A 27,048-nucleotide genomic window follows, 5' to 3' on the forward strand; every position below is an offset into this window, starting at 1 on the left:
TAGCCCGCCCGCGGGCACACCTCCCTCTTTGCCTCTTCCCCTGTCCTTCTCTCCATAGCCTCCACACGTCCCACCTCCTCCGCACGCTTTTGCTCTCCCCTTCGTCACTTTCCCCCACAGCGTCCCGCCGCCATCATCCCCAACACCCCCTCGCGCCCTCCCGTTCACCCCGTCACGCTCCTGCCCCGCTCCCGCCTTCCCTCACGCCCTCACACCCCCGCCGCGCCCCCGCACCTGCGCCGCCTCCAGCTCCGCCCGGAGCCTGGCGAACTCCCTGGCCACCGCGGGGTCCAGCATCAGCTGCTTCAGCTGCACCACACTGGGCTCGGCGGCGGCGGAGGCGGAGGCCAGCTCGCGCCGCAACTCCAGCGCCTGTGTGACAGCGGGTGCAGTGAGGCGGTTGGAAGGCGTGGGACAGGGGGGTTGGCCGTCCAGGAGGTATGCACGAGCCCGACTGAGGAGCTGCGTGGGCTGCCAGGCGCGGCGTGCATGAGGTGCCAAGGGAGCACAGCACGACACACAACAGCGCTGTGCAACCTGACAGCTGCACCTGCTACCATATGTACATACGGTGATTATTCAACAGCGGGTGCTGAGAACGCGACTCGTCTTTGGACGCTACTACTCCGCCAGCCTGCCCCACCCCGCGTGCCGCCACCTTGCGCCCCGCCCCAGCCTCACTCCCTCGCCTGATGAGGCATGCCGGAACCCCCGCCACCTACCCCGATTGCTGTTCCCCCAAGACTGCCTACCGTCTACCATTTTCTTAGCTTATCATGACTGTAACCCCCTCTCCCTCCCCCGCCGCCCGGCTCCTCACCTCCAGACTGCGGTCAGCCAGCTGCATCTGCAACGCCGCGTCCCGCCGCCGCAGCTTGCGCAGCTCCTCCTGAAGCACGACCGGCACATGCGCGACAGGCAGCATTCACCACAAAATGCATCGGCTGGCAATTAGACAGCGCGCAGCGGTAAGCCAGGGCAGACAGGCCTGGTAGGTGCACCGGTGAAGTTCACCGAGGCCAGTGACGCACCTGCGTCCGAGCGGCAGCGCGGCAGTGGCACTGACACGGGCACAGTGACGTCGCTAGCAGCACTGACATTCAGCTACCGCAGCCCGCTCAAACAAAAGCCAGCTACCGTAACCATTGAATCATAGATTAATGCCGGGTCACAAACATGGAACGCAAACCATAGAGCAAACCAAGCACGGGAGCTGACTCTCATGCACTCAAACGCGTCGTTCACTCGTAACCAACGCACGCTCGACACGATACATTGGATTCGCATACATAGCGCAACGAGCGGCACCACGGAATGTTGCCTAGATGATTTGGCAGCAAGGTGTGCAGCAGCGCATGGGCCCTTTGCTTGTGACATCGACGTATCACGACACGCATACGCTGTGCAAACGAGCTGCACCATGGAACATTGCACGGATCCATTGCAGCAACCATGTGCACCAGCCCTTGGGCTGTTGTTTGCATCGCTGCTTCGCCGCATCGGTGCGTTCCTATTCATGCCTATGCGTTGCCATGCTCTCTGATGCATTTGTATGCGTGCGCGTGCTGGCATGTGCACGTGCTCATGTAACCGCCAAGCCGGCAAACGCCGACATGCCCCACCCGCGCCGCAGCGCTCACGAAATGCGTTCAGGCCACAGCCACGGCACCGCCCACCAAGCGCGGCCCGCACAGGTGCAAGGCCCATCTGCACGCACGAAGTGTCTGCTCTTGGCACCTCAACACGGCTGGTACGGGCCGTGCGCGAGGGCGAAACAGCGCAACCTGCTGGCTCACGAACAGACTGTTGCCATGGCACCACCGTTGCGCGCTTTGGCGGCATTGGCCGAATGCCACTGCTGCCAGCGCTCTTTGCATGCGCGCAGCCCTCGCCCTTGCAGCGAAGGAGCCGCATGCGATACTACAGCCGCGCACCAGTCGTGCATGTTTGCATAAGAAGCAGCGGCGCTGCCACGGCCGCCACACGTAGTATGACCACCGCCGCTGGCACCGCCTCAGCCACGAACAGCACGGACAAAGCCGCCTCCGGCTCTTCCTCCTCGCACCCTCGCCCGCACCTGCGCGCTCGTGTCTGACGCCTTCAGCCGCCGCACGCTCTCCAGCACTGTGTGCGTGTCCGGGTCCCGATTCCCGACCGCGAGGCCCAGCACGCCAGCTATGTCCCGTACTGCGACCCGCCACCGGTCCGTTGCTGGCTGTGCCTGCTGCTGCTGCTGCCCGCTGCCCATCGATGTTAGTTTCGTGTCCTGAGAGCGTGCAAAAGGGCGGGTTGGGTAAGCAAGGTCGGTGCCGGCGGCCCAGCAGGGCAACCGCCCCCGCGTCAGGACTGCCCCCGCTCAAACCCTGCGCAGCGCTGCGCCGGCCCACCTTGACTTCGTCAAGCTGTGCGGGCGGTAAGTCGTGAAAGAGGTCTCTGCACATAGAGGCGTGGTGCATGGGTTAGCTCTATTGTATACGAGCACGCAGAGGTCTGGAGTCCGGCGCTGATGCGTGCCTTACCTTGACGGCAAGCCTGAGCCCGCCTTTTGACCGCCCAGCAGCTCCGCTGCCTGCAGCCCCTACAGCGAGACGCGACAAGCTCTCTCAGTACTTCTGAAGGCGCACCACCCGCCTCCCGAGCGCTGGAAGCCTTGCCGCTCACCTCCACCTGCACATCGTCACCGTAGCCCCCTTCATACTCCCCTCCTGCGTCCCCATAAAGATCTCCACCATACAGATCGTCCTGTTGCAAGTAGTGAAGCGTCAGCCTCGCCCGCGTAAGCTCGCAGGCAGACTTCGCGTGCAATCTGAGCGGACTTGCCTCCATTTAAAATTCTTCTACAATGATTTGGCCTTGTCTATACTTGAAAGCCCTGCCAAAACAGACTATGCCGCGTTGTTGAGCGGGAGCAAGTGAAGCGGTATTTGCTACGCCCCTCTATTTTTAAGCATCCTTATACGCAGAGTTGTGCATGCAGCTAGTAAATGTGGTAGCGCTTCCGCAAGCCTAGGAAAACGGCCTTGACCTTGCATCAGAAGGCTGCATCGGCGCCGTGACCGGGGCCATACTAACGGCTTGGTTACTCCAAGTCTTGAACGGGGAACGGCTTGACGGCCTCGTTGTCGCCGCTTATGACACAAATGGCGGCCCCAGAAGTAGTCGCGGTGCCTCCGCAATTGTTCCAGGGCGTGGCCAAGAGCTCCGCTGGCTACAAGCTACTGGAGTCGATGGGATGGAAGGAAGGCGAAGGATTGGTGAGTCCTGCGGAAGGTCTCTTGCAGCGAGTTAAGCCACCTTGGCTGCGGCGGCCGAGCTTCACGGCGGCCTTCCCCTCTGGCGCGTTTTGCAGGGCGCTAAAAAGCAAGGCATTAAGGAGCATGTCAAGGTCAAGAAGAAGCACGACGCCATGGGCGTGGGCGCGGTAGGTCGACGGGCCCAAAGAAGGGTTCTGATACTCGCTGCCGATGGCGTGCCGATGTTGTCCCCGGCGCGCCCGAACTGAAGCTCAGTTTGCGATGCCCCCGACAGGCAGAGAACGCGCAGAATACTCGCGACTGGACTACGGGAATGGTCAGCTTTGACCGCATCTTGGCCAACCTGAAAGAGGTCTCGGCGCGCCCCGCGGCTGCCGACGACAGCAGCAGCTCCGACGACGAGGCGGCGGCCAAGGCCCCTAAGAAGGCCGCAAAGAAGGCCGACACCAAGAAGGTGGGAGGCTGCAGCGGTTGTGGGAGGCGGGGCGTTGACTTTGCTTGCGTGGCGGTGGGGGGTTGGGCGGTGCGCAAGGCTTCAAGCATCCCCAGCATCACAACACGCGCGCATGTTGCTCCCGACGTCCCCACCTCCTCCCCTTACCCTCACACGCTTCGCCCCCCTTCCTCCTGTCGCCCCCACACCCAAGCAGGCCAAGAAGTCGGGCAAGGACAAGCGCAAGCGCAGCGCCTCCCCATCCTCCTCCGGCTCCTCCTCCTCTGGCAGCGACAGCGAGGATGAGGCGGCGCGCGCCAAGCGCATCAAGCTTGCGTCGCACGTCGGCCGCTATCACAAGCGCGAGCGCGCCAAGCTCGTTAAGAACTACAGCGCGGGCGACCTGGACGCCATCTTGGGCGGGATGAAAGCTGCCAAGGAGGAGGTTGCGGCGGAAGAGGCGGCGGACGCCGAGGGCCTGGACCCCACCGGCGCCGGCGCCATGGGCTTCATCATGCCTGTGATCGCGGAGGTGCGCGCCGCACCGCGGCAGCAGGAGGACAGCAGCAGCGACGAGGAGGATGAAGAGCAGGAGCAGAAGGCGGGCGGCAGCGGCAGGGCGGCGGCGGCCAAGGATGCGGCGGCGGGGCCAAGGTGAGGCGGCGACTCTGGGGTCCTCTGCGTGTGTATGTGTGTGTTAGGAGTAACGCGAAATAGGGAACACGCAGACGGTGTGTTTGTGTGTGTGTGTGTGTGCCTCCGCGGCTGCACCTCTGCGGGTGCGCCTTTGCAGCAATGCAGTGTTAGAGGGGGGGGATGCGGTGCTGATGTGGTCGCGGTGGGGTGCACAAGGGGGACGGGGAGCGGGTTTGCGGGGTTGCGGGCGCAAGCATAGCGTACGGTGTGCAGGGCCTGGCCACTCCCTGACGCCCCTTGCTCCTGTCCTTGTTGCCCCGAACGCACAGCGCCTCCAAACCGGCAAAGCAGCCGAAAGCGCCGGAGCCGCAGCCGGAGGAACAGTGGGAGCCTGGGAAGAAGCCGTGGTGGGCGGGCATGTTTGTGCGGGCTGGCCGCATGGGCAGCATTCGGCAGGAGCTCAAGGGCAAGGTGGAGGGCGGGCGCGCCAAGATCCAGATCACGGGTTTCCGTGAGCAGGACCAGGAGAACCTGTACGAGCAGGTGCGGGAGGCGGGCGGGCGGGGAGGGGGGCCCGGGGAGGGGCATGTCGGAACGCGGGTTTACCCGGGTACAGAGGCAGCCTCATATCTGGGAAGGGATTGGGGAATGGGAGGAGGGGCACTGGGCATCAGCTCGGCCGATGGGTAGCTGCAGGAATGGGCACGGAAGTTTTTTTGGGATGGGAGGCACGTCATGGCACGCACACGCAAGCGCAGCAAGAGCAAGCACAACGAAGCGGGCCAAGGGACCTTTCGCGCCTACACCATGTGCGCTGGGTGGGATTCTAGTGCACGCGAAATCACTCGCCCTGGCAACCACTTTGCGCCGGCTGTATGTGCCTGCCCAATACTAAGACTCGGCGACACTCTCTCCCACTGACACACACAACCTCACACACTTCTCATTTGAAGCGGGCCAAGGGACCTTTCGCGCCTACACCATGCGCGCTGGGTGGGATTCTAGTGCACGCGAAATCACTCGCCCTGGCAACCACTTTGCGCCGGCTGTATGTGCCTGCCCAATACTAAGACTCGGCGACACTCTCTCCCACTGACACACACAACCTCACACACTTCTCATTTAAAGCGGGCCAAGGGACCTTTCGCGCCTACACCATGCGCGCTGGGTGGGATTCTAGTGCACGCGAAATCACTCGCCCTGATAACCACTTTGCGCCGGCTGTATGTGCCTGCCCAATACTAAGACTCGGCGACACTCTCTCCCACTGACACAAACAACCTCACACACTTCCCATATGAAGCGGGCCAAGGGACCTTTCGCGCCTACACCATGCGCGCTGGGTGGGATTCTAGTGCACGCGAAATCACTCGCCCTGGTAACCACTTTGCGCCGGCTGTATGTGCCTGCCCAATACTAAGACTCGGCGACACTCTCTCCCACGGACACACACAATCTTACACATTCTCATTTGAAGCGGGCCAAGGGACCTTTCGCGCCTACACCATGCGCGCTGGGTGGGATTCTAGTGCACGCGAAATCACTCGCCCTGGTAACCACTTTGCGCCGGCTGTATGTGCCTGCCCAATACTAAGACTCGGCGACACTCTCTCCCACGGACACACACAATCTTACACATTCTCATTTGAAGCGGGCCAAGGGACCTTTCGCGCCTACACCATGCGCGCTGGGTGGGATTCTAGTGCACGCGAAATCACCCGCCCTGGTAACCACTTTGCGCCGGCTGTATGTGCCTGCCCAATACTAAGACTCGGCGACACTCTCACACCACCATCACAGCACACACGCACGCATGCACACAGCACTCACCTGCACGGTTTCCTCATCCACACGTTCACCGTCCCGCTGTCACGCCTCCAACACCATCATGTGCCGCCCTCGCGCTCCACTGTCTTCCGCTCCGCAGGCCCAGCACGGCGCAGCACACGGGCGACAGGGCCTGGGCCGCAGCGACATGCCTAAGAAGGTGGCGGGCGCGCGCTGGTGCGGCACCAAGACCAAGATCAGCGAGGGCGACGGCGACGACGAGGAGGAGGAGGAGGAGGCAGGCAAGGGCAGCGGCTCAGGCAGCGGGTCGGAGGACTCGGAGAGCGAGGACGAGGGGCGCATTGTGGTGAAGCTCTCCAAGAAGGAGCAGGCGGAGGCTGACGCCAAGGCGGCGGGTGCAGCAGGGGAAGCAGGCGGCTCGGGGAGAAAGGCTGCGGCGGAGGGCGCGGCAGCAGCGGGCGGGGGGAAGGACGGCAAGCGGAAACGCAAGGAGGAGGAGGCTGCGGCGGCGGTTGCAGCGCCGGAGGCGGCGCCCAGCGGGAAGGACGGCAAGAAAGCCAAGAAGGACAAGAAGGGCAAAAAGGACAAGCAGGAAAACGAGCCGGCGGCCGCGGCGCCCTCTGGCGACACCGCGGCCGAGGCGGGGAGCTCGCAGCCCGCAGCCGCTGACGGCAAGCAGCCCAAGTGGCGCACGCTAGTCAGGCAGCTGCTCGCAGATGCGCCGGAGCGGCGGCTGAAGCTGAAGAAGCTGCACAAGCAGCTAGAGGAATCGCACGGCCTGAGCTCGAGCAGTCCAGCAGGCGGGAAAAAGAAGGAAGCCAAGAGCAAGAAGGGCGGCGACGCGAGTCTGGCGGCGCTGGAGGCGGTGCTGGAGGAGTTGAGGGGCAGTAAGAAGTTCCGCGTGTGCGACAAGTTCGTGACGTTAGCGGAGTAAAGCGCTCACTTGTGTATGTGCGTGTGCATGTGCGCGTTTGTGTGCTTGTGTACATTATCCGTCAGTCTGGTGGAGTGAGACTTGTTCCGCGGCAGGCGGTGTGGAGCGTGAGGCAGAGGATGTGTGACGTGGCAGCGTGGGGCATTGCTAAGGTGCGGACAATGCGTCTCGAGCCGCCGTGGGCTGATAGGCGGGTGGTGGCAGTGGCTAACCGTGGCGTGCCCATTCAGCAGGACGACGTGGTGGTCGTGGTGTGTTTCAACATGTGTGATGCCCATTTGCTGCTGTGAATAGGCGAGCGAGAGGTGTGGATATCGAACGCTTGACGATTCATGTGCAGGTGGTGCTGTATGCGGCGTTGGCGGAAGCCACGTCAGGCCCCAGGGCGCCACAACGGAGCTAGTCCGGGGGTAGATGCGAGCGGATTGCTGTGATGATGCAGGATGTTAAGGATGGCTTGGGGGACTGGGAGCAGCATGGACGTGGCCAGTGCCTTGCGGGATGACTAGGTGCCTCCGCATGCCTCCGCACTTGAAATGCCTTGCTATTTATATGGGGTGCTCCAGTAACAGAGGGAGTCGTGGAGGCACGGTTCCGGGGAGCGCTCAACGGCGGTTCCGGGAAGAGCGCTCAAGTGCTCAACGGCTGCGGGCGCATTAAGGGCTGCCAGCTTGGACTAGGCGCTTAATAATAACAACTCATACTCTGTATTGACTTGTAAATTCGGCGTCAAACGGCGCACACCAACAAACGAAAGCGCGAAATGGCACCGCGCCGATTAGAAGCTATCCTGCGGCGAAAGGATGTTGCACACGCCGCAGTTCCACGCTTAGAGAAGGAGGCTGCGGAAGCGCTGGAAAAGTTACCGTCCTTATTAGAAAAAGTCATCGCGCGCCCAAGTCATGAACACAGCTGCAAGAAGCTTTTAGGCGCGATGCAGGCCTTGATCAAAGACGCGGGTGTAGTGGACGCGCTGCCGGAGCACAAGCCCGCGGTTTCGGCTTTGCTGCGACTGGTCAGCGCAGGCGTGCGCGCTGAGGACGAGGCGTCCGGCACTTCTATGGCCGTGACGGCTGGGGCTGGCCGCCTCTTGGCAACGTGGTGGGCGCACGTGACGCGAGCTGCTAACGAGCGCGCACCGGTGTCGCTGGACGCCGTGCTACTGCTGGGCCAAGCAACGCTGGCGCTGGTGCGGTCGGACACCTTTCCGGCGCTTGCAAGGCAGCTCGTAGCACGGCCGTCGTCGCCGATGGGCTTGACGCCCCAACTCAAGTTGCTGGCTGTACTTTTGGAGGCGGCGCTATTTGCGGACTCCGCGCTCGTCAACCTGCTGGCGAACGCTGTCGCAGCAGCAGTAGCAGCCGGCTCAGCTGGAGGTCCAGGTGGCGGCGGCAGCAGCGGTGGCAACGGCGGCAGCAGCACCGGCAGTGGTAGCCCCAGTGGCAACACCGGCAGCTGCAGTGACAGTAGCGGCAGCAGCGACACCGCATTCGGCGAGCAGCTGGAGCAGCTCTTGCCAGCGGCGCACCGTGGTATAGCCGGCCTGTACCGCAGCCTGCTGCCGGAATTCCTGCGCTCCCTGGCGAGCAGTGGGGCTCTCGAGCACATGTCTCGTGCATGGCTGCAGACCTGCAAGGACGCAGGCGGCGTGTCGGAGGAGGCAAACCCGGCTTACCGAACTTGCCTCTGGGCCGTTGAGCGGTGAGCTCCGCCGGCGGTAGTGGCAGCTCGCGCCTGGGCACAAGCATTACATGTGTAAAGGGCGGGATGACTATACCCCGATCTGCTTTAAGCTCCTCGCCCACCCCTCGTAAACCACGCCCTCATCCATGCATGCGACAGGCTGCACGTCATCCTGCGAGACATGGGCACCACCACCCCGCTCGCCCGGCTGCTGGCTCCGACCGTTGCGGCGGACGTTGCCCAGGTCTTGGCCGGCCCCTGCACCCGCTATGCCGTGATGGCGATGGGACTGGCCGCCCTGCACGCCGCCGCGCCCGAGCTACAGCCCGGCGGCGGCGGCTACGGCCTGTCGCAGCAGCAGCTGCACGCGCTGCGCTGCCTCCAACCCGGCCGCCGCAGCAGAAGCGGTTCAGCTGATGCCGCTGTCGCTGCTGCCGGTGTGCAGGCGGGCCCCGACGAGCTCGAGCCCCGGCCCTTGTTGGCCCTCATTGCGGTGGTCAGCACGCGCCCTGGTGCAGGCACGACAAGCGGCGCGCAACCGCAACGGCAGGGGTCGGCAAGCACTGCTGCGGACGGGGGCGGCGGCGCCGCCGCGGCAGGGCCGCCACCCGCGAAGCCGGCAACCGCAGCAGCCACAGCAGCCACGGCCGCAGCGGCGGGTGCAACAGGCGCTGGCGACGCTGTGCATGATGATGTGGCAGCAGTCACGACCGCGCCGCAAGGACCTGCGGCAGGACCAGCGGCTGCCGGGCCCGGCGGGGCAGCGGACGCGGCAGCGGATGCGGCGGCACCGCCGCCGGCGACGCGCCTGTACCTGACGCGTGCCTTAGCCGTCGATCTGCTGTTGCGGGTGGGAGACGTGTCGCTGGCCTCAGCCAACTACCACGCAGCGCAGGTCAGCGGCATCCCGTTGGCGGTCCACGTGCGGCCCCCTTGCGTGCTCACCGCGGCAGACGCCATGCTCGCTTATACAAAAGCATCGTCCAACGCAGCCTCCCAGTTGTTCCATCGCAGGCATAGTGCCGGCGGCAGCAACGGCGGCGGCCGCTATCAGGCGTGCATGGCGCGGCGGATGGGTCAGGAGCGCTGGCGCGCGGCAGCGCAGCTGTGGTGGCGCCAGTTGTGCGGCATGTTTGCCCTGCCTCTGCTGCAGCAGCAGCAGCAGCAGCCGGGCTCGCACACTGTTGAGACGCTGTGCGCCACCGTGTCGGAAGCTGCCCTGTGCTTTTTGGACCCTCCGCCGCCGGCGCAGCTGCAGCCCGGCCCGCCGGCCGGCAGGAGTGCAGCCGCTGCCGCAGCTGCCACGGCTACCACGGCTACGTCCGCGCCTGCAGCAGCGGCAGCGACAGCTGCCGCGGCTACGTCCGCGCCTGCAGCAGCGGCAGCGGTAGCGGCAACGGTAGCGGCAGCTGCCACGGCTACGCCCGCGCCTGCAGCAGCGGCAGCGCCTGCGGCAGCGGCAGCGAGCCCTGCTGAGCTGGGTGCCGCGACCCAGCAGACCACCAACCCCAGCGGCCCCAGCAGGCTGCCGGCGCCCAGCGGCGCCGCCCTGCCGCCGCCGGGCTCGGCCCTGCAGGCCGCCCTGGCGGCGCGCGTCGTGCCGTGCCTGCTGGAGCCAGCGCTGCGGCGCTGCGGCCTGCAGCCAGATGACCCCAGCCCCGGCTTCAAGCTTGCGGAGGCCTTGCTGCCGCGCCCTGGCTGCGGGCTGAGGCTGGCGCAGCTGCTTGTCTATGCGCCGCCGCGCGAGGCCGCGTCGCTGGTGGCGACAATGGCGAAGCTGCTGGTGAAGAGCCACGACCACGCGCTGTTTGCTGCGGAGGCCTTGGCGAATGCCGACGTCACTCGGAGCGGCACTACCCGCACCACTACCACCCCCTCCTCCGCCGCCGCCCCCCATCTCTCTGTGCCCAGGCGCTTTGTTGGCACCCCGAGCGGCTTGGCCTGCTCCCTGGCGACCGAGTACCTGGACGTGCTCGCGGGCGCCGTGCAGAGGCTGGCAGCCGAACCGGCGGCGGCGCTGGCCGCGGCGGCGGCGGCGACGTCGGCTTCCACCCAGCTACTGCACGCCGCGTCGCTGGACAGCACTAGCACTAGTAGCAGTAGCAGTGGCAGTGGCAGCGATGCTGCAAGCAGTGGCGGCAGCAGCGGCGGCACCGCCCAGGCAGAGGTCGCTGTGCCGCCGGACGGCGCGGCCTGGCTGCTGCCGGCGCTGCGGTCGTCGTCACACCACCTGGGGCACATCAACGCGCTGGTCGTGCGGCTGTGGCTGCCGCCGCTCGCCAGAAGGGCCTTAGGAATATTCACCGTAGTGCAGGGCGATAGGGTCGCATGGACCACAGGCAAAGCCAGGCCGAACCCGGGCGCCGGGGGCTCGATCGTCGCCGCCTGCCTGCTGCTGCGCCCTGTCTTGGAGGTCACGGCGCTCCTGCTGCAGCAGGCGTGCGCGCTGTACGACTGCGGCTCGGGCGGCGGGTCTGCGCCGGCGTTGGCTGAGGAGCTGCACGCCTTCTTCATGGCGCAGCTGCGGCTTGCGGCTCTGCTGGAGGTGGCGCTGTCGGTCGTGGTCGGCGTGCAGCGCGTGCTGGGCACCAAGCCGGAGCTGTCGGCCGCGCGGGAGCACTGCGCCGCGCTCTGTCCGGCGCTGGCGGAGGCGGCGCTGGGCCTGGTCACGCTGGAGTGCGGGAGGCAGCAGGCGTCGCACTCGCCGCGGCTGACGTCGATGTTCGCCGAGCCCACCATGGCGGCTGCGCTGAGCTGCCACTGGACGTTTGTAAGCAGCGGCGTGACCGACCCCCTGCTGCGGAGCGAGTATGAGTTGGCGTGCAGCTGCCTGCAGCTGCTTGAGCCTGGGCGCGTGGCGGCTTGCGGCGCGGACAAGTGGCGCCGTGTCGTCAGGGCGCTGCAGGCGGCGATGCGTCGGCGGCATGGCCCCTGGGCGGGCCTCATCGCGGGGGCGGCGCCGCAGGGCATTGCGTCGCTGCCGCTGTCTGAGGCGCACGTGCGGCTGGGGGTCCCGCGGCTGTGCTCCAACCCCGCATGCGTCAGTCTGGAGGGCGGCAGTGAGGCGGAGGTGCCGCTCAAGGCGTGTGGCGGCGGCTGCGGTGGCGCGGTGGCCTACTGCTGCCGCGAGTGCCAGGTGGCGCACTGGCGGACGGGGCACAAGGCGATGTGCGGTACCGCTGGTGCCGGCCCGTCGTCATCGCAGCAGGACAAATAAACAAGAAGCAGGGAAGGATGGCGAGCTGGCCGGGATCGGCGGGTACACCGGGTGTTCAGCGCAGTGCATCCTGACATGAATGCAGGGTAGGTAGTGCTTAGAGTGGGGCCTGGTGCGTGGGAGTTATCGGTTGGCCGTAATTGCACCAAAGCAGGCTGCGATGGGCTGGATGCATGTCCCGTGCTCCCAGGTGTCAATTCATCACCCAGCAGGATGCGAGAGGTGTGGTGCAGCGCAGATTCCCAAGTCCGTTGTGTCCCGGGCCCATTTAAGCACGGACAGACTGGACACAGGGCACGCAACACGACAGTTACGGAAATCCCAGCGGCCACAAACCAAAAGCGCGGTGCATGTGGACGCAACTTGAGTTGGATGGGGTCGGAAGCGAGGCACTGCAGGTGTGAAGGCGGTGATGGGTAGCGACGCAGCCGATGCGGCATGGCATTGTTACTGAAGATGCTTGAAACCGAATGTGCACGTTGGGCGTCGTAGCATTGGTGGCCGTTGCATCTCTTTGCTCATGTGCGAGGTAATGCCTGTTTTGCTGCTGCAGAGCCTCGGCTGCGAAGGCTGTTCATGTGTTAACTTCACGGATTGACTATAACGGGACTTCACGGATTGACTATAACGGTTGCTTAATGTCGGTCTGAAGCCACTGCAGTTACATTGCGCTGCTTCTGCAATGCAGCAAGCCTGCCCACACATGCCTACAATCTCACAGGCTCACTCAGTTCCCAGCGCAGCCAACGTATGCTCATCGGCTCACGTATCGTCGTCTCTCATACGTGTCTCCCTCTCATACTCATGAACACTTGGGTGGGAGGTCCCCGGGCCGCACATCCCGCGTGCCGTACTGCCCTGGCCAGCAACCTTGCGACACACTATCAGCATCAGCACACACCATCACAAACAGATTAGCACACAGCCCAAGTTCAAACGCCTGACGAGGCTCTGCCCTCCCCAAAGAACACCCTCCCTACTCCAGCCAGCTATTGCGCCGCCGCGCCCCACTCCTCAAGCTCATCCACCGACCGCATCGAGTTCCGCCGGCGCCCGCCCCACATCGTGCCGTCAACCGCCGACGCGCGCGCCCGGCCGCCCGCCGCCCCCTGCTCGCCACCCAGATCCACGCCGCCGCCGCTGCCGTCGTAGTCGCTGCCGTACGAGCGGTTGTTGGATTCCGAATTTTCAAAGTCGAACTCGTCGTCGTCGTCCTCCAGGTCCGACTCCCAGTCCGCATCTGCGAGCAGGTGCGCCGGCACATCCAGAGGCAGCAGCGGCACCGGCACCCGCTCGACGCCGCGCCGCGCCGCCGCCAGCTGCTGCCGCTGCTGCCGCAGCGGGTCGCCCGGCCGCGGCCCCTCCCAGCCCGGCGGCGGCGCCGCCGCCACCGCGAAGCGGCCGCCAGCCTCCACCGCCACCACGCCACCCCAGGCCGACCCGTCACCGTCATCGTCGCCGCCCTGCTCCTCCCGCGCCTGCCACGGCCGCCGCTGCTGCTGCCCCTCCTGCCGCTGCTGCCACTGCTGCCCCTCCTGCCGCTGCTGCCTGAACGCGGCGGCCAGCGCCGCGAAGCGCGCGCGCGGCAGCAGCGCTTGAACCACCCACAGCACCTGCGCCTGCTGCTGCGGCGTGAAGTCGCGGCTGCGCGCCTCCGCCAGCTCGCACGCGCGCTCCAGCAGCGCGTCGTGTCGCAGCCGCACCCGCGCGAAAGCACCGATCAGCTGCGTGAAGTCCGCGGGCGTGAGCGTGGGCAGGCGCCGCATCGCCATTCGGCCCATGGTGTAGAAGAGCGGGCGGTTGGCGTAGCCGGCGGCGGCGAAGGCGGCGGCAAGCGCCGCCAGCTGCGAATCGGACATGGTCCACTTGCTGGCGCTGCCTGTGAAGCTGTGCAGGTAGCAGTGTGCCAGCCACCGGTACAGCGCCGCCGGCGTGCCGTGCTCCGGCGGCGGCGCAGCGGCGCGCGCTGCCGTGCGCGCCGCCACCGAGTCCTGCACCGCCGCCAGCGGCAGCGGCCGCAGCTGCTCCGCCGCAGCCGCTGCCGCTGCAGCGGACGCGGACGCCGATTCGTCCTCGTCAAAGCCGGCGGACTCGACCGCAGCGCGCGCTGCTGCTAGGCTGGTGGCAACGCCCGCGCCGCGCCTGCCGCCGCGTCGCCCGGACCCATGCCTTACTTCCTCCTCCTCCGCCTGCCCCTGCCCCTCCTCGTCCTCCACCCCGTCCTCGCTCTCCTCCTCCTGCCCCGCCCGCGGCCCCCGCTGCGGCCCGCGCCGCCGCCCGCTGCCTGCGCCAGGCCCCGTCGCCGCCTCCCCCGCCCCTGCCGCGTCGCCGGCACCGCCCGGCCCCCAGCCGCCGGGCACCACTCTGAAGCCCAGCTGGCTGAACGCCCATGTCACGTTCACCAGCTCCTGCGGCGACGCAAACACCAGCTGCCGCCGCGTGATGGCGGCCGCCGCCGCCGCCAGGAAGGCCTGGTTCCGCAGCCCTAGCACGCCCATGGCCCACAGCAGCCGCCCCAACGGCCGCGCCGGCGCCGCCTCTAGCAGCGGCTCAAAGGCCTCCAGCGCGCGGCGCGACAGCATCCCCGGCGGCTGCTGCGCGCGCGCCCACGCCCACACCAACGACGCCAGCGCCTCGGGCCCCGCGGCGCCGGCCAGCGGCTGCGCCAGCAGCGCCTCTCGCAGGGCGTCGAACACGGGCGGCAGGACGTGGCCGGAGGCGGCGAGGCCGAAGGCCACGTTGATCAGGTCCGCGGCGGAGGCGTCCGGCAGCGGCTCGGCCGCGGCCGCGGCAGAGGCGGCGGCAGAGGAAGGTCCCTTCCCGGTGCTCCCATCACTTGAGGGTCCCCACAAGCGCACAGCACCACTGCCGCCGCTACTGCCTCCACCGCTCCCGCCGCCCGCCGAGCCGTCCCAGCCGCCTGCCCCCTGCCGCTCGCCGCCCTGCCGCTCGCTGCGCGCCGCCAGCAGCGACGCCAGCGTCAGGCGCTGCACCTCCACCCACAGCGGCGCGTGGCGCGGCATCAGCACCGCCAGCGCGCGCACCAGGCGCCCGAACAGCACCGGGTCCGCCGCCGCCACCCGCGCCAGCTTGTCGCCGCGCGGGCGCAGCAGCTCGCGCACGCACACCGCGATCACGGCCTCTGCCTGCGGGCCCCACGCCAAGTGGAGCCAGGTCATGCAGATGAGCAGGCGCGCGAGGTGGAAGCCCTGCACTTGGCGGACGGCGGGCTTGGTTAGGCGCGTGGATAACGAGTTGAGCATCGAGTTGGCCGCGGCTTTGAGCGCCGGGTCAATGCGCTGCTGCTGGTTCGCATTCAAGCCGCCACTGCTGCTGCGGCCGTTGCTGCCGCTGGTGCTGCTGGTACGGCTCCTGCTACTGCTACTGCTACTGCTACTGGACATGCCGTTAGCGGTGGCCCGGGCGTCCGTCAGCTCGGGGTCATCGGCGTCGGCGGCGCCCGCCGCCACGGCGCGCGGGTACAGCAGCGCCGACAGCCGGTGCACCGTGAGCGCGGTGTGGTGCGGCCCCCACACGTTGGTGTCGTCGCGGTGCGCCCGCATCAGCGCCTGCAGCTCCTGCACGGTGGCGGCCTGCCGCAGCTGGTACGCCAGCCGCCGGTACGGCGTGTTGGGATGCCCGTCCGGCAGCAGGTCGCGCTCCGCCTCACGCGCCAGCGGCACCACCTCTTTCTCGTACCGTAGCCCCGGCTGGCGCGCGGGAGGCGGGACGGCGTGGCGGCCGCGACCGCGGCCGCGGCCGGGGGCGGCGCGGCCGCGGCCGCGCCCGGCAGGGGCGTGGTTGGCGGGACCGGACGTCGAGGGCGCGCGGTCGTCGCCGTCGTCGTCATCGTCGTAGTGGTGCTGGTGGTGGTGGTGCTGGTGCTGGGGCTCCAGCGGCACAACTACGGTTGCAGCGGCTGAGTTAAACGGCTGGCTGCGGCACAGCGTCCGGCTAAGCACGGCTAGGTCCTGTGGGGAGGCAGCACGGTGGGCGAGGAAGCAAGGTGGGGGGAGCAAGTCGCAGCTGAAGCCCGGCTCATGCCCGAACAGCCTGAGCTGGATTTTCGCCCCTAGCCTGTCCCTTGCTAACCTTTTCTAGTTGCCTCCGTTGTGAGCGTGCTGAGGCGTGCTGCCATAGAGGAGCCGGCCTGCGATGTAAGCATGAGTGCGCTGCGCGGGTCAGGCATCTGGGCGCGCAAGACATAATCATAGCACCACTTGCATAGTGCACAAGGCTTACGTGAATTGGGTCGGCCGCGAGCTTGGCCCCGGGTCCTCTGCATTCGGCGTCCGGCGCTCCCGCAGCCCTACATGTAAGTTAGATCCACAGCTCCTGGCCTTGAGAATCGATTTAATTGCACGCAGAATGTGCAGAATCTAGCCTCTGCGCACCGTGTCGCCCCCAGCGAAGCATCGCTCCTCGCAGCGTGGCGCTTCCGGGGCTGTTGATGCGTTGCACTCTGTCCTAACTAAGTCTGCATTCTTAAGATGTGCATAATTACTGACGCCACCCCTTCCAGGGTGTGAAGCAACCGAGTGCGCAAGCAAACAAGGCAAGCCGGTGCCAATGTGTAATTTCCTCTAAATGTCTGAGCGAAAAAGCTGCGTAAACAGTAACCCTGCCAAGCCGGAAGCCAAGATCCCCCGCAAAGCACCCGTGTGCATGGGCTGGGAGCCCGCTCCGACCTATGTCCGAGCATTAAATTATAGCAACGTATCATATGTTGCTGGGAATACTTGTCAAGGCGTCTGCTTGACAGGGCTGTCTAGCGGGGCACAGTTTTTAAACTTGGCGGGACCGGGGTCCTTGGAGGGCGCGAGTCACACCTCGGGTTCTCTAAACGGATGAGTGCGAGTTAAATCGTTATGTAGCCTCAATACATACTGGGCGAGGGAGTTGCAGTCCCCGACAGCTTTGTTGTTTGCGCAGCTGCTTGAGACACAATGCGCGGCCTTGCGCTTGACTCAGACATTGAGGACACGCCACAGAAGGAGGCGGCCCGACCTCGGGACACTGCCTTGGCGCCTCGAGACAGGTGCGTCGTGGCAGGCATGTCTGGCCATGGGCAACGCGGCGCTTCAGTTCGCGGCGTGTGTCTGGCCGATAAGCTGAACTTAGAACCTATGCACTGGCTGTCTGTTACACCAGGGAGGATGCCAACGCAGCGGATACAGCACCGGCTGCGCGGGAGACCGCACCGGCTGCACGGCAGTCCCGGTTGCGTCTCGTCGCCAAGCCCGCGCCAAAAGCGGCCCAGCCGGACGCCAGCACGCTGCCAGGTGGCACCGCTGGACGTGACACCATGGCAGCCACCCCAGAGCCATGCCCGGCGGTCGCCATGACTCCCCCTGAGCAAGGCGCCGAGGGGCAGCAGACTGCCGGTGCCTCCCGAGCACCGGGTGAGGTGCAACCAGCGGCAGCACCAGCGGCGGCAGCGAAGCCCAGTCGCCAAAAGCAGGCAAAGCCAAAGGCCGGCCCGGGCTCCGTCGCCGCCGCAGGAGGCAAGGGTGTCGGCTCGGGCGCTGGCGGCGCCCCTGACAAAGCCAGTGCTGGCGCTGTCCCTGGCGCAGCCGCCATTGCTGACGAGACCGCGGCGCCCCAGACCGCAGCGCCTGCAGCTGAGGCTGAAGTCCAGGCACCGCCCGCCGCCGCCGCCGCGCCGCCGGCCAAGCGGTCGGTCCAGGCCAAGCTCAACTTCTTTGCGCCTCAGGTGCGCCGCGCAGTCGTGAAGGACTTCCCGGCGTTGACCCCACCCCAGCAGGAACAGCAGCCACAGCAACCCGAGCAGCAGCCCCCACAGCAGCCACTGCCGCAGCAGCCGGCAGTGGTGGCGGTCGTGCCGGACCCGGTTGGGGAGGGCGCTGCAGTCGGGTCCGAGTCTGGCGTGGGCTCAGGCCAGGTCGTCGCGGGGGTGGCAGGAGACGTGGCGGCGGCAGGGGCAAGAGGCGCGGACGACAGCGGGGTGCCATTGCCGGCGGCGGGAGGGCAGAATGGAGTGGCGGCAACTGGCGGAGCCGAGGTTGCGTCAGGCACTCCGGTTGCAATCGACCTGACCAACAGCGGCGATGCGGCAACTGTTGCTGTGATCGGCGCTGCTACAGCCGCCGCCGCTGCAGCGGCTGCTGGGGCGCCGGCTGTAGCAGCTCCGGCTGCTGCGCCGCGGCCTCAGCCGGCCGCACAGCAGCGGCCTCGCAAACAGGCGCTGCTGCCCGGCGCCAAACCCCCACAGCCTCCTCCTGCTCCTGCTCCTGCTCCTCCTGCTCCCGCGCCTGCTGCCGCCCCAGCACCCCTGGCGGCGGCGCCGGGCTCGGCGGTGACAGGCTCAGCTTCGGAGCCCGATGCCGCCGAGGTTGCTGCAGCTGCGCCAGCTGCTGTTGATCTTGCTGCTACTGCTGCACTTGCTGCGGCTGGGGAACCAAAGGCGGCGGGCTCGCCGGGGCGCGCCGGCCGGGGCCGGGGCCGGGACTCAGCCGGCGCAAGTGGGCGTGGCGGCGGCAGGGCCGCCCTGGCTGCGGGCTCGGAGCGGGGCCGCGGTGCACGGGGCGGCCGTGGTGGCCGCGGCAGGGGCGGGCGCGGGCGCGGGACGCGCGCTTCCGGCGCGCTGTCAGACGGCGACGAGGCTGTGCTTAGCGATGACCCCATAGAAAGCGCGAGCGACAGCGAGGGCTCAGCGGGCTCGGATTTCAGGCCCTCGGGCGCGGCTCGTGGCGGCGCCGGGGCGCAGGGGCGAGGCCGCGGCCGGGGGCGGGGCGGCTCGCAGTCTGCGCCCAGCAGTCCGCAGCGCGGCGGCCGCGGCGGGGCAGCGGCGGGGCCGGGGCGGGCCGGCCGGCCGCGGCGGGGCAGCGCCGCGGCTGCCGCCGACATGGCCGCAGCAGCTGATGCGCGGGTGCTGGAGCAGTGGGGAAAGGCGGAGGCTGGTGGCGCGCCGGCTGCGGTGCCGCTACGCGGCAAGCAGGAGGACGGCACGGCAGGGGCCGCATCTCAGCAAGCGGCTGCAGCAGCTGGCGCCTGCCTGAAGTCCGCTGCCGCGCCCGCACCCCGGGCGCAGCATGCTGACAAGGCCAAGGAGAATGTGCCGGCGGGGGCTGACGCCGGGGCTGGCAACGGCGGGGCTGCGGCCGCGCAGCCGACGCAGGCTGCTGCAGGAGCAGGGCCCGGGGCAGGAGCGGGGCCCGTCAATGAAATGTTTCTTTCCGTTGCGGAACGCCGGCGGCGGCAGAAGGAGCGGCAGGCGGCCGAGGCAGCGGCGCGGGAGCAGGCGGCGGAGGCGGCACGCCAGGAAGGGGAGGCGGCGCGGCTGGCAGAAGAGGAGGTGGAGAGGGCCAAGCAGCAGGAGCGCGAACGCGAGCGGGAGGAGCGCCGTCGGGCCACCGCCGCCGCGCCAGCTGCCGCTGAAGCCGGCGGCAGCGCTCCTGACAGCATCGATCTGTCGGGCTCGCCAAAGGCCAAGCCAGCGGCCGAGGGTGCGGCAGTGAATCCTTTCTTCAGGGCACGCAAGCGGGCTGAGCCGCCGGCGGGCGGCGAGGCCGGCGGCGCGGTGAAGCGTGCGGCGCTCGGCGGTGGCCGTGGTCTGGGGCTAGCCGTGGCGCCTGTGCACGTGTTGCAGCTGCAGGCCCAGGTGCCCATTGCTGCTGCTGCTGTAGAGGCCGCGGGGAGCGCAGCCGGCGGTGATGCGGCTGCGGCCGCTGGGGCGGCGGCGACGGCGACGGCGGAGGGCGCGGGCGGCCCGGCTGGGGTGTCGCGGTTGGTGATGCCGATGCTGGGGCCGGAGGGCGAAGCCGCGGCAAGGGCGCGGTTCGCCGCCGCCACAGGCGGCGCGTCGTCGTCGCCATTGGATGCTGCAAAGACTGAGGATGCCGATGCCGCCATTACGCTGGTGCTGGCAACGACCCAGAAGGCACAGCGTCAGCGTGCCGGGTTTGGACTTGAAAGGACGGGCCTGGATGCGCGCCCTGGCCGCGATGCCGCAGCCGCGATGCCAAAGCTGAGCATGGCTGCTGCCGCTGCCGCTGCTGCCGGCTTGGAGGCGATGTCGCCAGCGGTGCAGGCTGTAGCAGCTGCGGCGGCGCCGAGCGGGCTGGCGGCGGCGCTGGTGGGTGAGCTTGCGGTGTATCTGGAGGCGAGCGAGCGGCAGCAGCAGGCGGCGGCGGCAGGCGGCGCGGACACAGATATGCAGGTGCGTTGTAATGCGTGGCGAGTGTCGGCGCTTGGCAATGATAGACTGCCATACCTGTACGGTAACACGCGGTCGTCTGTGAACTGCACACGGTACCTCTTGGGTGATGTGACTCATGTTTCGCAATTGTATATCCGATTATGCTGTGTCCTACTGCTGCCCAACCCTCCTGCCCCTCCATCCCCTCCATCCCCTCCTGCCCGACCATCCCCTCCATCCCCTCACGCCATCCCCTCCTGCGCCACCCCTTGCCCCTGCTCCCTTCGCAGCTGCTGGACCTGCCCAGTCGCGAGGACCTGCTGCATCAGCTGGCCAGTGAGCTGGCGCGCCGCCGCCGCCGCATGGAGGGCGCCGGCTCCACAGCAGCAACAGCAGGAGCGGCAGCGACAGGAGGAGCAGTGGCGGCTGCCGCGGCGCAGCCGGCAGAGGCGGCAGCGGCAGCGGCAGGTGTGCTGCCGCAGGGTCTGGGCCCGGCTGGCGGCGGCGGCGGCGGCGGCGGTGCGGACCAGCTGTGGTGTGCGGCGCAGCAGCCGCTGAGCGCAGCGGAGATGTGCGGCAATGCGGCACAGGTGAGAGTGCTGATGGTAGGCCAATGTGCCCAGGTGGCATGTGGGACAAAGGGGTCTCGCTGTTTCTGCCATACCAGAACGGTAGGCTGATGTTGCTGAAGGTGGTGCCCATGTAAAGCTTCTACGCTGGCCGCCCAACGTAGATGGGCCGGCTGCGCGAGTGGCTGGCGCAGTGGCGCGATGTCATCAAGGCGGAAGGCAGCCGAGCAGAGCGCAAACAGCAACAGGGCCGGCAGCAGCAGAGCGGCAGGGGCGGTGGCGGCGGCGGCGGGGGGCGGCGCGGCCGCAGCTACGGCGCCTCAGATGACGACTCGGACTTCACCACGGGCTACAGCGATGACGGGTACGACAGCGATGCATCGGATGTGGCGGGCGGCGGCAGCGGCGGCGCGGGCGCGGCCACGTACAAAGGTGTGTCGGGTGGGGAGGCAGCATGGTTGGCTTTGTGTGGGGCAGGACTCGTAGGAGGCGCATTGAGATCTGTGTGCTTCTGCTGAATACATTGGCGTTTGCGCTTGCGCTGCAAACCTTCGCCATCAATACTGGTACCGTCCTTTTTCGTTTGCGTACCTGCGCCCCGATACCGTATCGTGCCCCGATCTGAATTTACGGTACCTGCGGCCCCCCTTTCTCACGCCATCACGCTCGCCACTTGTGCCCCTCCCGCACGGTGCCCGCCGCCACCCCCACACACAGGCCTGCCCACCGCAATGCTGCTGCGCGGCCCGCCCGGCGTGGGCAAGTCGGCGGCCGCCTACGCGCTGGCGGCGGAGCTGGGGTTCCGGGTGCTCGAGGTGAACCCGGGGGCGGACCGCGGCGGAGCGCAGCTGCTGCGGCTGGTGGGCGAGGCAGCAAAGACAAGGTGCGGGGGGTGGGGGGAGGGCTGTAAATACCAGCCCGAACCAAACCCAACCAAGTCAAAATAGCAAAGCACAGGCAGAGGCGGCGGTGTGTGTGTATGGGGAGCGGGGACTCGTGTGTGTGTGTGTGTGTGTGTGTGTGTGTGTGTGTGTGTGTGTGTGTGTGTGTTTGGGATGACCAGGGTGACTATATGAAGATTGGTGCAGGGCGTGGGGCGCTGTGGGTGCTGCGGCTGCAATGAGAGCAAACCCAAGGGCCGCTGCTGTCGCGCTTTGCATTTCAATGAACAGTAGATTCTTCATGTCGTGTCGACAGGCGGTTGACAGCGATGGCTGGCAAGGCCGTGGCTGGCGCCGATGCTGCTGCGGCTGGTGACGTAGTGGGCGCGGGAGGGCGCGGTGGCGGCGCCGCCGCCGCGGCAAGCGGCCGCCGCGGCGGCCGCGGCGGTGGCGGGCGGCGGGGTGGGCGGCGCTCAACCGGTGAGTCCCTCCTCTCCGGCGTCGCACGTACACGTACAGATTACCGGCGTTATGTCATACGTTGCAAACCAGGTATCCATGATATAGATAAAGGCTTGGATGATGTTAAGTCACTTGGTCCGTAACCCTGCGCTGTGTCCTACGTCTCGCGTCCGGTCGTTTTACGCAGTCACGGACTCGGACGACTCCGGCTCGGGTTCGCCGTCGCCGGGCAAGCGGAAGCGCGGCGGCCGCGGCGGCGCACCCGCCGCCGGCACCACCGCCGCCGGCGCGGCAGCGCCGGCCTCGGCCGCTGCGGCGGCGGCACGCATGTTCGGTTTTAAGAAGCCGCCGCTGGCTCCAGCCCCGGCTTCAGCGCCGCAGCCGCCTCCCCAGTCTTCGCAACCACCGCAGCCCGCTGCAGCGCCGGCAGGCGCCACCACCACTGCAACCACCGCCACCTCCACACACACCACCTCCGGCGCGCTGCCTAGCTCCATGATGACGCTAATGCTGTTTGATGAGGCGCACGTGCTGGCGGAGGAGGACAAGGGCTTCTTTGGCGCACTGGCAAGCATCATCGCCGGAGCCAAGGTGCGGCGCGTAGTACCGTACACAACAGCTGTGCTACAGACGTGTGCTCCGCGTTTTCCTTTGATCAACATTGAGTGCATGAAACGTTTTGCTGTTAGAGCACTTGAGTGATGCATGGCCATGAAAGCGACATGGGCAACAAAGCGAACAACCAAAAAGCAGACATGTAGTCCGGGAACCGACTCACGCTCCCGTGTACTGTGCACGCCGTCAGGCTTCTGGCACAGCTCCTAATGTCCTGCGACCTGCCTGACCGTGGTCAGCATACTCCCCCTCCTCCCTCTCCCGCGCGCAGCGGCCCATCCTGCTGACGGCCGGCGGCGGGCGTCTGCCGGCGGCGCTGTCCGACCTGGCCGTCACCGAGCTGCACTTCCACGCCCCGGCCGAGCCGGTGCTGCTGCGCACCGTGGCCATGACGTGCGCCGCCGCCGCCGCGGCTACTGCTGCGGCAGCTGCTACTGCCAAAAGCGTTGTTGCTGCCAAGGGCGCTGCTACTGCCAAGGCGGCGGGCGGCCAGGTAGCGGCCGAGGTGGTGGATCTCAGCGGCGGCGGCAGCACGGTGGACGACGATGGGGCGGCGTCCGACGTGGAGCTCGTTGAGCCTCACCCCGGCAGTAGCAGCAGCAGCAGCAGTGGCGGCACGCCGCCGCAGCCGCTACTGCCGGGACTGCTGATGCTGGTGCGAGGGTGTCAGGGTGACCTTCGCAAGGCGTTGCAGGCCGCGCAGTTCTGGGCAGGGTCGCTCAAGGCTCGGGGCCGTGGCGGCGTGTCGTCGACAGGAGCGCCGCACGCGGCGGTGGCAGCAGCGCGGGCGCACGGCGGTGCCGGGGACGGCGGCAGTGACCCCAGCGGCTGCGGTTTGCGCTACCTCCGTCGCTCCTGCAGCGCAATGGCGGCAGTGGATGCGGCGCAGGCTGCTTTGGACGGCGCCGCCGCCGCGCTGGTTGGGTGCGGGCCGGCGGCGGTTGTGGCGGCTGCTGGCGGTGCCCTCGGGGATCTTGCTGACACAACGGATCGGAGCTGTGGCTTGGCACTACACGAGCTGTTGCCATTGCGCGTGTCGTCTTGGCAGCTGCCGGCGGCTGTGGCGGCAGCAGCGGTAGCGGCGGCGGAGGTGGAGGCCACGGGCGAGGCACCTGGCGATGCGGGGTCGGGCGAGGGGGCAGCCGTGGAGGAGTTCGGGGCGGCTGGCGCGGCGGCGGGGCGGCGGAAGCAGTGGGAAGCGTATGAGGAGGCTTGCTGCGAGGCCCGCGTCCTCGAGCTTTCCGTGAAGTGAGTTGTCAGGAGGAGGGGCTGCACGTAGTTGCTAGACCTGCTTGCTTTGTTTGCATGGGATGGCATCCAGTTGGGAGCGGCGCCCAGAGGAATGCTGAGCCAATTGCAGGAATTCGCGATGCGCGCTTTTGGGACTGCAACACATGCAAACCGCACAGAATCGTTCGTGTTTAGCCCGCAAACACCACCTCTAAATCAGCTGGTGTGTTGTAACACTGCCGCAGGTGGGTACAGTTGACGGTTGCGCGTGCCGCGCGTGCTGCGGCGCTGCGCCGTGCGCGGGCCAGCTCTGCTGCCAGCGGCCGACAGCACGCGACGCAGGATGCCGATGACGCCACCGGCACCGGCACCGGTCTCGATGAGGAGGACGAGGTCGGCGAGCAAGAGGAGGAGCAGGCGCAGGAAGAAGCGGCCGTGGATGAGCAGGAGATGCAGGAGCAGCTAGGAGCCGGCACAGCTCCGCCGCCGCCGCCGCAGGAGGCTGAGCAGGGTCAGGAACAGGACCAGGAGCAGGCAGGAAAGCAGGAGCCGGGGATGCAGGAGGCGCAACACGCGGTCATGCAGTGCGTTATTAATGAGGGCGGTGTTGCAGCAGGTGGCGAGCAGGCGGACCTGAGCGCACCGCAGGCGCCAGAGCAGCAAACAGCGGCAGCAGGGAACGCTGCCGCGGCCGCCGACGCCGCTGTTTTGCAAGAGCAGCCGCGGGAGCAGGCAGTCTGCAAACGCCCCCGCGCCACCGACGAAGAGGCCGCGGTGGCGGGTGACCACGACGCGGCGGCGCTGGGATGCACGGGGGGTGACGCCGCTGCAGGCGCTGGGGACTCGCATGGGCTTGTCGCCGAGGCGGAGCCCGAAGCAGCCCCCACGCCCGCCAAGCGCAGTCGCTTGACCCTCAAGCTCAGGCTTCGCTCGCCAGCCAAGGGAGTGGCGGCGGCAGCGGCGGCGGCAGCGGCGGCGGCAGCGGCGGCTGCCCCTGCGACTGGCGGGTCCTTGATGGCTGCAGACGGCGCGCTGCCGCCTGCCGACGTCGCGGCTGGCACGATGCTGGAGCCTGCCGAGCCGAGCGCTGCGGAGGTGGCGGCGAGCGATTGCGCTGTCGGAGCGGCGGCAAGGGTTGCCGCTGGCGCAGGTGCCTCGGCTGCGCCGTCGGCGGTTTCCCTGGCGGTCGCGGCGCCGGTGCCCCCGGCGCCGCTGCGGCCGCGGCCCGCGGTCGCCACCGCGATGCGGTCCGCATTCACGGGCGCCAGCACGGCAGCGCCTGCAGTTGCAGCTTCTGCGACGGCGGCGGTTGAGGCGTGCCGTACGCAGTTGGCCCTGGCCGATCTGTACGGGCTGCTGTCGGATCTGGATCTGATGGCGCTGCCACGTGACACGTTCGCCGGTGTGTCAGGTGCCGTACCCGCCCGCCACCAGGCCGCCGCCAACGCCTTCCGCCCCGTCGCCGTCAGCTCCGCCGTCGGCTTGGATCCGCCCGCACCAGAGCACTGGGGCAGCGCCGCCGCCACAGCCACCGCCGCCGCCGCGGCGGCGGCCGCGGCGCAGCTGGATCTGGATTTGGACGTTGCGGAAGCTGACGGCGCCGAAGCGCTATTGCTGGGTGACGCGGAGGCGGAGGCGGAGGCGGCGCAGTGCTGGTCGCTGGCGCACTCGGTCTGCCCCACAGACGAGCTGCCTGGGCCGCTGCTGGCGGTGGCGGCTGCAGAGGAGGAGGCCGCCGGCCTGGGGTCAGGCGAGCCGGCGGGCGCGGTGACGCAGCTCTGCGCCGCGGAGCTTGCGGCCGCCACTACCGCCGCCGTCGGCCGCCACGCCGCCTTTTCCCGCGGCCGCCCTGCGGCGGCGGCGCCGCCACCGCCGCGGCCGCCGCCGCACCCAGCGCCGGGGCTGCTGCTGGGCCTGCACGGAGTGGTGGTGGACGTATGCGGCGGCGGCGCGCGCGAGGGCTGCGCCGTGGTGGGCGATGTGCACAACGCGCTCGACCGGCTGGCGGCGCTGGCGGCGCTCGCCAACGTCGACGCGCGCAGCCGCGCCGGCGCGGCGCGCATGGCTGGCCGTGTGCGGCGTGTACAGGCGCAGCAGTACCTGTCGGGATATGCGGGGCTGCAGCTGGAGCCGGGGCAGCTGGCCACGCTGCAGCGGCTGGCCACGTTCGGGTCTGCGGGCGTGTGAAGGTGGCGGGAGGAGGATGGCGGGCCAGGGCTAGGCGGGTGTGGAGGGTGAGGCTTGGGCGCGTGTGAGGCGGGTTGGGCTGTGGTTGAAAACGTTTGCGTGCGGGTGTTGTAAGCGGGTGGCGAAGCGTGGGAACGCGCAATGTCCATTCATCCACCTATTTCAGCCGGATGTGCCGGTAAGGGCGCGCTTCTTGGCAGGACCATGGCAAGAGACAGTGTGACACAGTCGCTTCCTCAGGTTGGGGTTTTTCTTCATGGTTGCAGTTGGGCGACAGGGCAGAACTGTCATAGGCCGTTGCCTTGTTGCCGTACAGTGCACCATTTCGGGAACACGCGGGACTATGCTTCTCACCACCCTCTGCTCTTGCTTGTACTCGCATTTCAACGGGTACACGCGCGCACATGTGGCGTGCCCCAGTTCGTAGCAAAGTGCTCTTCATGGACTCTGTAAATGTACGGTACTGAATGGCGCCGCTCGTGTCAAACAACCATGGGATCACACGCCACATGCAGAGCTGCAGAAGCACGATATGGGATTATGGGTTCCCTTCCACGGAAACGAGACTAAGCGAGCGTCTCTTAGAGCTGACATACAGTAAGTCAAGGCCGTACACACACATGCTTCCACTACTGCCTGTGTGTGTGTGTGTGTGTGTGTGTGTGTGTGTGTGTGTGTGTGTGTGTGTGTGTGTGTGTGTGTGTGTGTGTGTGTGTTGTGGGTGGGTGGGTGTGGGTGGGTGCGTGCGTGCGTGCGTGCGTGCCTGCGTGCGTGCGTGTGCGTGTGTTACAGTGCCCTCCACGGGTGCGACATGCCCCAACGGTACTAGGGCCATTCTCGCATGTTATTCCAGTGATCTGCAACGCGAGTTACGTGGCATCACATATGGTATTCACCATTATTGTCGTGAGCAGCAGCTGAGCGGCACATTTACACAGCCTTTGACCCGTTTGTGAGCTACTGCGCCGCACGCACAGCAGCACACGGCAGCTTTTGGAGAG

General features: G+C 67.5%; 5 protein-coding genes across 6 annotated transcripts; 3 read left to right on the top strand and 2 right to left on the bottom strand.

The window, feature by feature from the left end:
* On the bottom strand, window positions 1-2,889 carry CHLRE_07g347350v5 (uncharacterized protein). Of its 2 annotated transcripts, XM_043064488.1 has the most exons (7): window positions 2,821-2,889; window positions 2,662-2,742; window positions 2,520-2,578; window positions 2,388-2,433; window positions 2,078-2,266; window positions 821-889; window positions 1-372 (listed from the first exon to the last, which is right to left on the bottom strand). In XM_043064488.1, the coding sequence occupies exons 1-7, from the start codon at window positions 2,824-2,826 to the stop codon at window positions 202-204; spliced, it is 621 nt and encodes a 206-aa protein (XP_042923057.1). In that variant the 5' UTR covers window positions 2,827-2,889; the 3' UTR covers window positions 1-201. The 2 variants fall into 2 exon arrangements, with proteins under 2 accessions (XP_042923057.1, XP_042923056.1); XM_043064489.1 differs by lacking the exons at window positions 2,078-2,266; window positions 2,388-2,433; window positions 2,520-2,578; window positions 2,662-2,742; window positions 2,821-2,889 and adding an exon at window positions 1,032-1,139.
* Window positions 2,890-2,989: 100 nt separating this feature from the next.
* On the top strand, window positions 2,990-7,791 carry CHLRE_07g347400v5 (uncharacterized protein). Its single transcript, XM_043064490.1, has 6 exons — window positions 2,990-3,254; window positions 3,350-3,421; window positions 3,529-3,708; window positions 3,905-4,341; window positions 4,653-4,866; window positions 6,251-7,791. Exons 1-6 carry the CDS (start codon window positions 3,141-3,143, stop codon window positions 7,043-7,045), a joined length of 1,812 nt encoding a protein of 603 aa, XP_042923058.1. The 5' UTR covers window positions 2,990-3,140; the 3' UTR covers window positions 7,046-7,791.
* Window positions 7,792-7,919: 128 nt separating this feature from the next.
* CHLRE_07g347450v5 (uncharacterized protein) lies at window positions 7,920-12,591 on the top strand. Its single transcript, XM_043064491.1, has 2 exons — window positions 7,920-8,746; window positions 8,888-12,591. Exons 1-2 carry the CDS (start codon window positions 7,980-7,982, stop codon window positions 11,943-11,945), a joined length of 3,825 nt encoding a protein of 1,274 aa, XP_042923059.1. The 5' UTR covers window positions 7,920-7,979; the 3' UTR covers window positions 11,946-12,591.
* A 3-nt stretch (window positions 12,592-12,594) lies between these two features.
* CHLRE_07g347500v5 (uncharacterized protein) lies at window positions 12,595-16,519 on the bottom strand. The gene is made up of 4 exons (XM_043064492.1): window positions 16,340-16,519; window positions 16,188-16,254; window positions 16,038-16,095; window positions 12,595-15,916 (listed from the first exon to the last, which is right to left on the bottom strand). Exons 1-4 carry the CDS (start codon window positions 16,359-16,361, stop codon window positions 12,935-12,937), a joined length of 3,129 nt encoding a protein of 1,042 aa, XP_042923060.1. The 5' UTR covers window positions 16,362-16,519; the 3' UTR covers window positions 12,595-12,934.
* A 160-nt stretch (window positions 16,520-16,679) lies between these two features.
* Window positions 16,680-26,907, top strand: CHLRE_07g347550v5 (uncharacterized protein). The gene is made up of 9 exons (XM_043064493.1): window positions 16,680-16,983; window positions 17,097-20,124; window positions 20,394-20,693; window positions 20,837-21,104; window positions 21,390-21,555; window positions 21,870-22,033; window positions 22,203-22,606; window positions 22,902-23,878; window positions 24,106-26,907. Exons 2-9 carry the CDS (start codon window positions 17,251-17,253, stop codon window positions 26,045-26,047), a joined length of 7,095 nt encoding a protein of 2,364 aa, XP_042923061.1. The 5' UTR covers window positions 16,680-16,983; window positions 17,097-17,250; the 3' UTR covers window positions 26,048-26,907.
* Window positions 26,908-27,048: the final 141 nt, after the last annotated feature.

Source organism: Chlamydomonas reinhardtii, chromosome 7 (assembly GCF_000002595.2).
Source record: "Chlamydomonas reinhardtii strain CC-503 cw92 mt+ chromosome 7, whole genome shotgun sequence".
NCBI classification, from domain to species: domain Eukaryota; kingdom Viridiplantae; phylum Chlorophyta; class Chlorophyceae; order Chlamydomonadales; family Chlamydomonadaceae; genus Chlamydomonas; species Chlamydomonas reinhardtii.

Bases quoted from the DNA above. Each gene is read 5' to 3' on its own strand.
- CHLRE_07g347400v5 (XM_043064490.1), top strand. From the start codon at position 3,141: ATGGCGGCCCCAGAAGTAGTCGCGGTGCCTCCGCAATTGTTCCAGGGC. The intron at 3,255-3,349 runs GTGAGTCCTGCG...CGCGTTTTGCAG, and splicing joins GGAAGGAAGGCGAAGGATTG to GGCGCTAAAAAGCAAGGCAT. The intron at 4,342-4,652 runs GTGAGGCGGCGA...CCGAACGCACAG, and splicing joins GATGCGGCGGCGGGGCCAAG to CGCCTCCAAACCGGCAAAGC.
- CHLRE_07g347450v5 (XM_043064491.1), top strand. From the start codon at position 7,980: ATGCAGGCCTTGATCAAAGACGCGGGTGTAGTGGACGCGCTGCCGGAG. The intron at 8,747-8,887 runs GTGAGCTCCGCC...TGCATGCGACAG, and splicing joins TGCCTCTGGGCCGTTGAGCG to GCTGCACGTCATCCTGCGAG.
- CHLRE_07g347550v5 (XM_043064493.1), top strand. From the start codon at position 17,251: ATGGCAGCCACCCCAGAGCCATGCCCGGCGGTCGCCATGACTCCCCCT. The intron at 20,125-20,393 runs GTGCGTTGTAAT...CTCCCTTCGCAG, and splicing joins GCGCGGACACAGATATGCAG to CTGCTGGACCTGCCCAGTCG. The intron at 21,556-21,869 runs GTGCGGGGGGTG...TCGTGTCGACAG, and splicing joins GGCGAGGCAGCAAAGACAAG to GCGGTTGACAGCGATGGCTG.
- CHLRE_07g347350v5 (XM_043064488.1), bottom strand. The intron at 2,579-2,661 runs GTGAGCGGCAAG...GTCTCGCTGTAG, and splicing joins GTGACGATGTGCAGGTGGAG to GGGCTGCAGGCAGCGGAGCT. The intron at 890-2,077 runs GTGCGGGCGAGG...GTCGTGCTTCAG, and splicing joins CGTCAGACACGAGCGCGCAG to GAGGAGCTGCGCAAGCTGCG.
- CHLRE_07g347500v5 (XM_043064492.1), bottom strand. From the start codon at position 16,361: ATGCTTCGCTGGGGGCGACACG. The intron at 16,096-16,187 runs GTAAGCCTTGTG...CTTACATCGCAG, and splicing joins TCGCGGCCGACCCAATTCAC to GCCGGCTCCTCTATGGCAGC. The intron at 15,917-16,037 runs GTTAGCAAGGGA...GCCTCCCCACAG, and splicing joins AACGGAGGCAACTAGAAAAG to GACCTAGCCGTGCTTAGCCG.